At 39.5% G+C, this 13139-nt stretch overlaps 1 protein-coding gene across 1 annotated transcript; it reads right to left on the bottom strand.

Annotated features, from left to right (window-relative positions):
* Nucleotides 1-10365: 10365 nt before the first annotated feature.
* On the bottom strand, nt 10366-12360 carry LOC141114489 (gastrula-specific protein 17-like). The gene is made up of 2 exons (XM_073608195.1): nt 12007-12360; nt 10366-10536 (listed from the first exon to the last, which is right to left on the bottom strand). The coding sequence occupies exons 1-2, from the start codon at nt 12358-12360 to the stop codon at nt 10366-10368; spliced, it is 525 nt and encodes a 174-aa protein (XP_073464296.1).
* Nucleotides 12361-13139: the final 779 nt, after the last annotated feature.

Here is a 13139-nt window from a genome sequence, read left to right as displayed (position 1 = left end):
ATTTGAAGACACATTAATTTTATATATCTAATTCCTCCTGTATTGTATTGTAACTGTACTGTCTGCCCTCATGTTGTAAAGCGCTGCTCAAACTGTTGGCGCTATATAAATCATGTATAATAATATAAATGTATACAGTATATTCCATTTTTTTTATGTTATTTTTTCATGGCTGGATGCATGATTTAGAAAAAGTAACAATATACAAGGAATTGATCCTGTAACAGCTTGTCTTCAACATCCTCTGTGTTTTATAGACCTATTGAATGGAAAAACAGTCAAAGGGTATCCCCTGTATAATCCTCTGTTAGGGCTAAACTACCAGTGATAATGTGAAAATAGCAAATAAACAACAAAAATGTATTTTCAACTTACAAAGTTACTGCTTCCACTGTAGTGTGTATTCCCACACCCTCAAAATTGTCAGGCACTTTTTCTGTCTGACAGTTTTATAGACATATGCCATTCAGTTAATTCCAGCAGTGATCTCTTCTACCCTTTCCACATTTTACTCTAATTTCCTTTTACTGTTGGTATCTTGCTTTAAGAAGAAAAACTGATAATACATGTATTCTCATATTTATGTTTTCTTTTCATTCATTTTGGCTTAAAAAGGTGTGATTTACCAAAGACAAATGTGCTGTTCACATTGCAAGGGAAGTTGCACTTTGCAAGAGCATTTGCCCCAAAGCTTAGTGAATGTGGTAATGTTAAACATCGCAAAGAAAACCCAATCATGTAAAAGAAAATGTCACACATGGTACATGTCATTGGATGATGGAACACATAGGATCTATAAAAACCTAGAACAACTAAATGGGACTTTAAATGAGAACGCAGGGCAACTATCGCCCAGCGCCTCCATCCCTGGCAATTTGATAAATAAAAAAGAGAGAAGGGTGGGACTTTAAATGAAGTTTGCATTCCTAGAGGTGACACGATGCAAATGAAGGCGGACAGTACTCAGAATATTAAGGCTATGAACATACAAACCATTGTAGAATCGGTATTGAGCAATCACTGATTTATTGTACAGAGTTAACGGTAATAATGGTATTCACACAGTAAAATAGTGACAGAATAGATACATAGTTTAAAACATATACAATATATACCAGTGATAATGATAGCATAGTATATTGATATCAAGGTTGGTTCATGCCGTACATATGGTAAAAAGCAATTCACTTTCATTGAAGCGTGTCTCCTTGGTGGGAAAAATAACTGTAGTTATTGATACAGTCCAATTGGTAAAAAGAACAGTTGGTAGTGTTGAAAGGTAGGAATGATAAGGCATCTATTGGCTCTACGCGTTTCGTGGCAACTGCCACTCATCAGGAGCAAAAATGAGAGAAATGTCTAGGTATAGAAACACATAATTAGTTTGTGTAAAGTAAACAACGGATTGAGTTATGTAGGGAGAGGAGAAAGGGGGGGAGGGGTATTGTCCCCATTTACCGCGAACACTTACAATAGTGCCAATGAGACTGGACATGGGTATGGAGGGCCGAAATCCGGCCGGGCAACAAACATCAGTTTGTTGCCCGGCCGGATTTCGGCCCTCCATACCCATGTCCAGTCTCATTGGCACTATTGTAAGTGTTCGCGGTAAATGGGGACAATACCCCTCCCCCCCTTTCTCCTCTCCCTACATAACTCAATCCGTTGTTTACTTTACACAAACTAATTATGTGTTTCTATACCTAGACATTTCTCTCATTTTTGCTCCTGATGAGTGGCAGTTGCCACGAAACGCGTAGAGCCAATAGATGCCTTATCATTCCTACCTTTCATCACTACCAACTGTTCTTTTTACCAATTGGACTGTATCAATAACTACAGTTATTTTTCCCACCAAGGAGACACGCTTCAATGAAAGTGAATTGCTTTTTACCATATGTACGGCATGAACCAACCTTGATATCAATATACTATGCTATCATTATCACTGGTATATATTGTATATGTTTTAAACTATGTATCTATTCTGTCACTATTTTACTGTGTGAATACCATTATTACCGTTAACTCTGTACAATAAATCAGTGATTGCTCAATACCGATTCTACAATGGTTTGTATGTTCATAGCCTTAATATTCTGAGTACTGTCCGCCTTCATTTGCATCGTGTCACCTCTAGGGATGCAAACTTCATTTAAAGTCCCACCCTTCTCTCTTTTTTATTTATCTTGGATGATGGAAGTCAGCAGAGCTTCACCTTCTTCGTTAAGCTCTGGGGCAAATTCACTTGCAAAGTGCAAATTTCCTTTGCAAAGTGAACATCACATTTGTCTTTAGTAAATCAACCCCAAAGTCTCAATTCATTTTTTCATGTTAACGAAAGTAAAGATCCCAGAGACATTAGACACTTGTGTTTTTGACAGGGTTGCAATAAAGTTGCTTGTTTTGCACAGGAGATACATTTAGCTGAATAGTGGCATGAGTTAGCTTAAACTATGATCAGAGAGTTGAGTATGAGGTTACATTTAGGGATCAAATGTAAATGTGAGGATAAGGGTTAAGCGATATATATATATATATATATATATATATATATATATATATATATATATATATATATATATATATATATATATATATATATATAATCTAGTAAGTGGATGCAGTCAGTCCATTGCTAAACTCAGCCAACAATAAATCAATATAGCATTTCTGGTGGGATCAACAAGGTATTTTCTGTACTTACTGAAAATGTTCTTAGCCTAAAAATTTAAACAAATGCAGTCAGCACATCTAAGGTCTGGTAACCTGCAATGTATTACATTTTTGTTTTTGGGTTTAGGTACACTTTAAGCTTGCTTAACTACTTGATAAGTCACTGATTTACAATAGGTTGACCTGGGATACCTAAACCTGACTTAAAGCAGTGTTCCGGCCGCAATTTTTTTTTTAAAGTCAGCAGCTACAAACATTGTAGCTGCTGACTTTTAATAAGGACACTTACCTGTCCAGTGAGCCCACGATTGCGGCCCCCCGAGGCCGATCCATCCATCGGATCGGCTGCTGGCGAATCCATCTTAACGAAGGAAAACAGGCAGTGGAGCCTTGCGGCTTCACTGCCAGTTTCCTACTGCGCATGCGCAAGTAGCACGGCGCTTTGTGATTGGCCCCGTTGTTTTCTGGGACACACACATGTCCCAGAATGCAACGGGGCCGCTCGCCGAAGAGGAGGAAGCGCCGCGCAATAGGAAGAGGCAGATTAGGAAGACCGCCTAGCAACAGGGGTTTCAGGTAAGTTAAAAAAAAAAATTTTAAATGTTTTTTGACATTTTTTAAAGAATATTAATGCACTTTTTTATTTTAGGGTGGCCCTCCACTTTAACAAGTATCACATGTTTTGTTCTGAGAGCCTAATGTTAAGAATTACTGGTGCACACATACACTGTGCTTTATATCCTATATCATTACTAGTCCACATACCTACAGATAAATTATTTTCAAAGATAGTTACCATCAGGCAAAAACATCTCATGTGTCAAGTAGAGTACAGGTATATATATTCTAGATTATCCAATTCAGTTCCAATGATGTGTCTTCATGCATGGTTTACATGGTTTTAAATTTGTACAATTATTTTTTTTTCTATTTTACTCAAGTGGTACCGTTAAAGTCATCTATCTAGTTTTTTGGAATTTTTGTGCAATTTTTGTCATAGGATGTGGTACCAGACACTAGTGTCCAACATTCAGAGGGTTTCTTATAGTGGTCCCTCATCCCAAACTTTCTTTCCACTATATTCTATAGTGGGGAAACGGCTGCTTCTTGTTCTATGCATTATATGGACGAATTCTCTGGATGATTTTTTTTTATTCTCTGGAAAAAATAGTCAACAATGTATTTTTATACAATTAATATGTTATAGATAAAGTAATAGTATTTTTTGTATGTTTTACAACTGATTTGCTACTATTATCTACTACTAGTTCATACATTGTGTTTGTAAAGATGAGATGTTTTGCAATTGTGAAGAAAATAAGGCAGTTGCTCGAACAGACCAAACAGATTTAATAATTCTTTGTTTTGTTTTCTCACATTGCTTTATAAAATGCCCCCATGCATTAACATTTTATTTATAGGATCATTTAAAATGCAGGTTTGATACCCAGCCTAAGACGACACCCTCTATTATTGTGTCTAGATAGTTTTAGTTATTTCTTTCCATCATCCCCATGCTATTGTCCCATATTAATTAAATGCATTCCACACCTATACTTTGTCAGGGGGGTTGTTTAACTGGTACTGAAAGTGATATTTAGAGTCTATTTCTATAATAAATATCACAGATGTAGGAGCCTAAAGCTGGGTATACACATATCGTTTTTCCTGCTTCCATGCAAGCGATATAGACCCATTCTTCTCCATGACAACCCTTGTTCCAATGTGTGTGTCTCTTCTGTGTACCGTTTAAATTGGGTGCCTCCTATGACACTGAGCTTTCCTCTCAAAAATGTGTATTGGTCATAGGTGTGAAAATTTGGGAAGGTGTAAATGTTGTCTCAGTGACTGCATTAGGTCAAGATGATTCAAATAAAGAAGTGTGCAGTGTAAACTCCTACATTCAGTAATCTATAGTGCTGAACTCTGATTAAAATCTGCCCCCTAGGCTTTTATTTGTTCTCTATTTATCTGTATTGTCTTGTGTGATATTTATTTCTTTTGCAGAATTTTTTATATGTACTTTTGTTTGTGTGAGTTATCTGATTTTTGAGCCTGAGTTCTTATGTTTTAGCTATCACTATCTTCTGTTCATTATAAGGACTTTTATTTTGAAGTTCCTAACTCTCATCCCTAACATTCAAAGGGTTCCCTATAGTGGTCCCTCATCCCAAACTTTTTTTCCTAGTATATATTCTATAGTGGGAACATGGCTGCTTCTTGTTCTGTGCATTATATGGACACATTTTCTAGAAGATTTTTTTTCTTCTCTGGAAAATATAGTCAATAATGTATTTTTATACAAGTAGTATGTGATAAAGTAGTAGTTTTTTGTATGCTTTTACAACTGACTTGCTACTGTTATTTACTACTAGTTCATACATTGTATTTGTAAAGATGAGATGATTAGCAATTGCAAAGAAAATAAGGCAGTTGTTCAAACAGATTTACTTTTTCTTTCTTTGTTTTGTTTTCTCACATTGCTTTATAAAATGCCCCTGTCTATTAACATTTTATTTGTAGGCTCAATGCAGGTTTGCCACCCAGCCTAAGACGACACCCTCTATTACTGTGTCTAGATAGTTTTAGCTATTTCTTTCCATCATCACAATGCTATTGTCCAATATTAATTACAGTGCCTTGCAAAAGTATTCACCCCCTTGGCATTTTTTAGTGTTTTGTTGCCTCACAACCTGGAATTAACATGGATTGTTTGAGGATTTGCATCATTTAATTTACAGAACAAGCCCACAACTTTAAAGATTTTTTTTAATGTGAATCAAACAACAAATAGGACAAAATAACAGAAAAAGTCAATGTGCATAACTATTCACCCCCCCCCAGGTCAATACTTTGTAGAGCCACCTTTTGCGGCTATCACAGCTCCAAGTCGCTTTGGATAAGTTTCTATGTGCTTGCCACATCTTACCACTGGGATTTTTGCCCATTCCTCCTTGCAAAACTGCTCCAGCTCCTTCAAGTTGGATGGTTTGCGCTTGTGAACAGCAATTTTTAAAGAGGAAGTAAACCCTGGTGAGTTTTACTTCCTCTTTATTTCCCTGCAAAGGTAAAGCGCAATGGGCTACTATGCATCGCATAGTAGCCCATTATGTGTCACTTACCTGAAACCAAAACCTGCGATGTTTCTGTTGTCCCCACTAGCTGGAAGCATCCACCTTCACCCCTCTTCCTTCCGGGCCGCGAACTCCGGCTCTGTGACTGGCCAGAGTCACGTGATGTCACTCCCGCACATGCGCTGGAGCCGCCAGTCACGGCATGACCCCTATTAGAAACGGCACGATGTGCCCTTTCTAATGGGCGCATGCGCCGTAGTCATCGGCGCTTGGCTTTTTAGTAAATATCTCCTAAACCGTGGAGATTTAGGAGATATTTCAAGCACCTACAGGTAAGCCTTAATACAGTGGGGACGGAAAGTATTCAGACCCCCTTAAATTTTTCACTCTTTGTTATATTGCAGCCATTTGCTAAAATCATTTAAGTTCATTTTTTTCCTCATTAATGTACACACAGCACCCCATATTGACAGTAAAATACAGAATTGTTGACATTTTTGCAGATTTATTAAAGAAGAAAAACTGAAATATCACATGGTCCTAAGTATTCAGACCCTTTGCTGTGACACTCATATATTTAACTCAGGTGCTATCCATTTCTTCTGATCATCCTTGAGATGATTCTGCACCTTCATTTGAGTCCAGGTTTGTTTGATTATACTGATTGGACTTGATTAGGAAAGCCACACACCTGTCTATATAAGACCTTACAGCTCACAGTGCATGTCGGAGCAAATGAGAATCATGAGGTCAAAAGGAACTGCCTGAAGACCTCAGAGACAGAATTGTGGCAAGGCGCAGATCTGGCCAAGGTTACAAAAAAATTTCTGCTGCACTTAAGGTTCCTAAGAGCACAGTTGCCTCCATAATCCTTAAATGGAAGACGTTTGGGATGACCAGAACCCTTCCTAGAGCTGGCAATCCGGCCAAACTGAGCTATCGGGGGAGAAGAGCCTTGGTGAGAGAGGTAAAGAAGAACCCAAAGATCACACTGTGGCTGAGCTCCAGAGATGCAGTCGGGAGATGGGAGAAAGTTGTAGAAAGTCAACCATCACTGCAGCCCTCCACCAGTCGGGGCTTTATGGCAGAGTGGCCCGACAGAAGCCTCTCCTCAGTGCAAGACACATGAAAGCCCACATGGAGTTTGCTAAAAAACACCTGAAGATGGTGAGAAATAAGATTCTTTGGTCTGATGAGACCAAGATAGAACTTTTTGGCCTTAATTCTAAGCGGTATGTGTGGAGAAAACCAGGCACTGCTCCTCGCCTGTCCAATACAGTCCCAACAGTGAAGCATGGTGGTGGCAGCATCATACTGTGGGGGTGTTTTTCAGCTGCAGGGACAGGACGACTAGTTGCAATTGAGGGAAAGATGAATTCGGCCAAGTACAGGGATATCCTGGACGAAAAACTTCTCCAGAGTGCTCAGGACCTCAGACTGGGCCGAAGGTTTACCTTCCAACAAGATAATGACCCTAAGCACACAGCTAAAATAACAAAGGAGTGGCTTCACAACAACTCCGTGACTGTTCTTGAATGGCCCAGGCCAGAGCCCTGACCTAAACCCAATTGAGCATCTCTGGAGAGACCTAAAAATGGCTTTCCACCAACGTTTACCATCCAACCTGACAGAACTGGAGAGGATCTGCAAGGAGGAATGGCAGAGGATCCCTAAATCCAGGTGTGAAAAACTTGTTGCATCTTTCCCAAAAAGACTCATGGCTGTATTAGATCAAAAGGGTGCTTCTACTAAATACTGAGCAAAGGGTCTGAATACTTAGGGCCATGTGATATTTCAGGTTTTTTTTTTTAATAAATCTGCAAAAATGTCAACAATTCTGTGTTATTCTGTCAATACAGGGTGCTGTGTGTACAATAATGAGGAAAAAATGAACTTAAATGATTTTGGCAAATGGCTGCACTATAACAAAGAGTGAAAAATTTAAGGAGGTCTGAATACTTTCCGTCCCCACTGTATAGGCTTACCTGTAGGTAAAAGTGGTTGTACAGGATGTACAACCACTTTAAGTCTGACTACAGATTTTCTATTGGATTGAGGTCTGGGCTTTGACTAGGCCATTTCAACACATTTACATGTTTGCTCTGTGACCTCCCTGGCTTTTCCATCTTGGCTGATCTGGGGCAGCGGGATACTTCTCCCCGTTTCTTTTAACCGGATACATTTTTCCTGACATCTCAAGACACATGGTTAGATCTCATGTTGTTATTCTATTATATCTGTTACACATGCAATGCTTATTCATATATTTTGTATGATGTTTGCTAATTATGTTTGTTTTTGCTTTTTATTGATTTACAGACAACCAATGAACCACTAGCACCTGAAGAAGAAGTTTAGTCGCTACAAACCTCGAAACACGTCGGGCATCGGCTGACCCAGTTCACAGCTGGTCAGTCTCAAGTGGTTGTCTGTATACATACACACACATGTTTCTTGATATTGTATGTTGTATTTTTGTATAATAGATATATGCATCCTATTGTGACTTCCCATAAGTCACCAATTCATTTTTAAACTTTTCTAATAAAATATCTATATATTTTCATTACATTTATTTGTCAAGGAATTTCTGCCTTTAAGACCCCCACAGAGGAACAGAGGAACCTGCTTGTTTTTGTACTACATTTTCAGGGATGTTGGCAGGAGTTCCGGTTTCATAGATCGATGGTCTTAACTTACTTCATTTCCCGGGTAGTAGATACCCATTCCTCGCTCTCTTGTACCATGGTTCGATGAAATGCAATTTAATTTAATTATATTAAAAACCTTTTTCAATATGACTGATTATGTAGGTACCAATTGGGACTCCACTATGTTAGGATTCTATAAGGAATTTACGCAGAAGGAGCAGAAGGACACTGAGCTATCATTAATATTCTTTAATCGTAAAAAATTGCTAGAGAATAAATCCTCTTTTCACTGGCACATACACTCTTTCCAGCAATACATAAAAACAATACGAATCCCTTTGGTCTACGCATTCAAATATTTCCCACATTGGAAAATATTAGCTTGACCTTTAAAAACAAATGGGATTACAGACTGTCCTATCCATAATATTGCAGCACTCCCCCCTTGCGTCCACCTCCCCACACTGCCCTACATTATTCACACAAGACGGGAACAGGGCCGGTGCAAGGATTTTTGTCGGCGAAAGTTCATTTTGGCACCCCCCCCCCCTGTCCATCTTGCACCTCCTCCCCACACCATCCTCCTGCCACACCCACTATAGTGACAGAAAGGCAATGTGACATGAGAGGGGTATCTAGGCAGTGTGACAGGAGGGAGATAGTGTGTGACAGGAGGGGGGGCAGTGTTACAGGAGGTAGGTAGTGTGACAAGAGGGGGGGCAGTGTTACAGGAGGAGGGTAGTGTGACAGAAGGGGGGACAGTGTTACAGGAGGGAGGTAGTGTTACAGAAGGGGGGACAGTGTTACAGGAGGGAGGTAGTGTTGCAGGAGGGGGGACAGTGATATAGGAGGAGGGTAGTGTGACAGGAGGGGGGACAGTGTTACAGGTGGAGGGACAGTGTTACAGGAGGAGGGCAGTGTGACAGGTGGGGGGACTTAGGGGAAAGTTCATTTTGGCCCCTCCACACCCCCCCCTCTATCCATCTGGCACCTCCTCCCCACACCATCCTCCCGCCACACCCACTATAGTGACAGAAGGGCAATGTGACAGCAGAGGGGTATCTAGGCAGTGCGGCAGGAGGGGGGCACCCACTTGAAAATAATTCATATAGAGGTATACTGTATATGCATATCTGGACACATAAACACAATATTATAGAATAAAATATCACATTTAATATGAATTTTTTTAAAACCTACATAAAAGATTTACTGTGGGTAATCAACAAGCATGTAAATATGCAAATGTAATACAATGTTCATCCCAATGCTTCTTATTTTAAAAACTTCTTAGACTGGACACGAAATGGCCTGTGCGCAGGACCCCGGAGCAAAGGCAAGCATGTAATAAAAAATGCTCTTGAAAATAGCAACTGTAGTATAAAAAGCAATTCTCAGGACAAAAAACGTGTCTATAATGTCCACTTGCAAGGTCTTGGGTAAAGTAAAATATAGAACCTCTACTCTCGTGAAGAAATGCAATCAAATATACATGGATGTCAAAGGCCTTCAATGTATGGATATGTGAATTACCAATATGGATTACAGGGCCGTAGTAAATACATCCACGTGTGGGCAGATCAGTTTGCCATTAACATGGGTAATAAGACATATACTGTATATATGGAATGTAAACAGTGCCTATGCAATAATTATGTAGGCAAAGTTGATTTCAAGGTCTGTCCTTTCCCCTTATCCTTCAGTCATAATCAGTCATAAAGCCACACACAAAGTAAGCCAACATACAAGCAACTTGAACTTGTTCAAGGTGGCATTTACCCCACCAGAATCTGGAACGTGTTTTACCCTCTCTATAATTAAGTTGTGCAATAGAGAAAATGTTTACTCTATGCTGGCTTATATGGGGTATAGGCCTGCTTGCATTATTTTTACTAAGAGTTATATTTGTTGTACCCTCAAATGTCATCTATATAGTCTCCTTTCGAGATATTTAGCTAAATATTTCATGAAGGTGCCTGTGATCTGGCAATAAAGCTGTGATGTACTCCGGCAGAATCTTGTGATGTTGATTTAGTGTTCTTGGCTTGCAGTTCTGCCCAAGGGTCTTCCACCATAGATGGGCTGTAGTATTGACTGATATCTTTAGTATAACCTCTTTTCTGTTTGAAAGGAACCTGAAAAAAGAATTGCAGCATTAGAAAGGGCCCTTAACAATGTATTGGAAAAAGATGCCAACATGTATGGTAAGTTCCAGAAACACTTTACTGTTACATAGTTACATAGTTAGTCTGGTTGAGAAAAGACACAAGTCCATCTAGTTTAACCAATAAAAGGGAGAAAAAAAAAGAAAAAAGTTAAAGGGGTTGTAAAGATAAAAATTTTTTCACCTTAATGCATTCTATGCATTAAGGTGAAAAAACTTTTGACAGTACCGCCGCCCCCAGCCCCCCCGTTTTACTTACCTGACGCCTCGAATCTTCGCTGCTCGTCCTCATTGCAGCTCAGCCTGGTCGCTGATTGGCTGCAGTGGATGGATTGAAAGCAGCGCAGCCATTGGCTCGCGCTGCTGTCAATCACATCCGATGACGCGGCGCGCCGGGGGCGGGGCCGAGTGATACAGCGAGCGGCTATAGCCGCCAGCTGTATCACGGGAGCGCGCCCGCAAGCACTCACCACCATGCGAGGGAGCTCGCATTAAGGTGGTAAATGCTTGCGGGGAGGAGCTGAAACAGCCGCCGAGGGACCCCAGAAGACCAGGTTCGGGGCCACTCTGTGCAGAACGAGCTGAACAGTGAAGGTAAGTATGATATGTTTGTTATTTTTAAAAAAAAAAAAAATTACCTTTACAACCCCTTTAAATTGGGGCAGCTAAGTTCCCCACACGTTCCTCTGATATAAAAACTGTAAGATGTCTATTTGATCAAATATTTGTCCTTCCTTCTACAGTTGTTTTGCAGCTCACTAAAGTTTTGAAAACAAATATTTCAGGACCATACATTCAAAACCATGGACTTCCCTAGAAATCAGAGAGAACTAACAGCAATGTTTGAAAGTTAACTTGTAAGCCATTCTCAAAGAAACCTGCCCTGAGAGTAATATTGGGATTGCTAATGTTACATAGTTAGTAAGCTTGAATAAAGACACCAGTCCATCCTGAGCGAGTGTCTACAATTGTCCCAATCCATGTACATTATGTCTCATTAAGATGCTCATCTATTATATTATTATTTATTTAAGGTACCCATATAGCACCTTCAATTTATGCAGCACTCTATATATGCATCACACACTCACATCAGCCCCTACCCTCAAGGAGCCCACAATCCAAGGTCCCCAACTCACATTAATTTACTAGGGACAATTTTGGGCCACACAGGCACAGGGAGAATATGCAAACTCCAGGTAGGTAGTGTCGTGATTCGAACCAGCAACTTTTTACTGCTAGGTGAGAGTGCTACCCACTACACCACTGACATTGGTCTAATGTTGATTTGTCCTTCTGAAAATGCCAATTTCCTTACTGCAATGCTAATTTAAAGTCGAATCACGGTCTTCATTTCACTATTTCACTTTAAATAGTTCCTTTTGGGCCAATTTGATTATGGAAGCATCTTTGCAAACAGCGTAAATAAAATTATTCTTACCTGCGTCCTGTTATCCTTCCTTTCGCTATACACTGAGGAATGCTCTGGACTGTGCTTAAAATGAGAAGTGTGATGTGCTCTTGGGCTTGATCTCCAAGTATGGTGATAGGCGCGAGATGGCTCCCATCTGTTTGGAGACCATTGTCTAGGTGAACCCCAGTACCCATTGCAACTATGCCATTGGTTGTAGTAAGGGTTTCCGCTACCTTGAGGGGGTGTTCCATTCTTGATGCACCAGGGCTGCGATGGTGGATACCAGGCTGTTGGTAAAACATGTCTTGGAGATGAGGCGAGGAATGGGGACATCACTTTTGGACCCATTGTCAAAGTGGGAGATTTGAACTGTTGTGACATAGTCTTTTTTTACCTGAAATGAAACAAACACATTTACATTTTGGCACCTAACTCTTGGTTTTTGACTAGGTTAATAATAAAATATATAGAATATAGATTTCCCTATGAATATATATAAGATAGTAGGATCTAAAACTCCTGTGGAGGTCTTACATTGGTCATAGGTGTAAGATGGCAATCAGCTGTGCACTGAGTGCTGAGAGATCTGAATATACATTCTGAACAGAGGCATGGTATACAGATAAAATGTAAATCGGATATTAAAAGGTGACATGTAAGCAATAAACTGGCAAGTTTCAGAGGGTCCCTCATTAACTAACACTGCAGTTTGAAGAATCAGAGAGTCTGAATGTATATTATATTTATTTTAAGCAATAGAAGGTTTCTATACACATGGTTACGTAGGTATCACATTAATATTACAATTGTACTTTTATGGTAACAAGGGGCATAACATAGGCAGGCTGATTCTAAACAGGACTCGAAAGAATGCAAACATGTATTGAAAACATTATTAGTGCCGTGTGTACAGTGAGTGCAGTGTGCAATACATACAAAATAGAATACAATAATATACAGAACTTACAAATTTCCTTTACAAAACTGACAAATGCTCAGTTTGTGCTACTGTATATAAAATTGGGTATACACTGGTAGAATTTTGTTCTCAAATCTACAATTTTCTAACAGTGTATGTTGTTTTAATTTGGTAAAGACCATTTATTTATTCATTCAAAATCAAATGTTAGAAATTAAATCTTGAAATATTTTCGACTAAC

The sequence above is a fragment of the Aquarana catesbeiana genome, linkage group LG12 (genome assembly GCF_042186555.1).
Source record: "Aquarana catesbeiana isolate 2022-GZ linkage group LG12, ASM4218655v1, whole genome shotgun sequence".
Classification (NCBI taxonomy): Eukaryota; Metazoa; Chordata; class Amphibia; order Anura; family Ranidae; genus Aquarana; species Aquarana catesbeiana.
The sequence above is the reverse complement of the archived record's forward strand: the minus strand, read 5'-3'. Positions and strand labels throughout refer to the sequence as shown.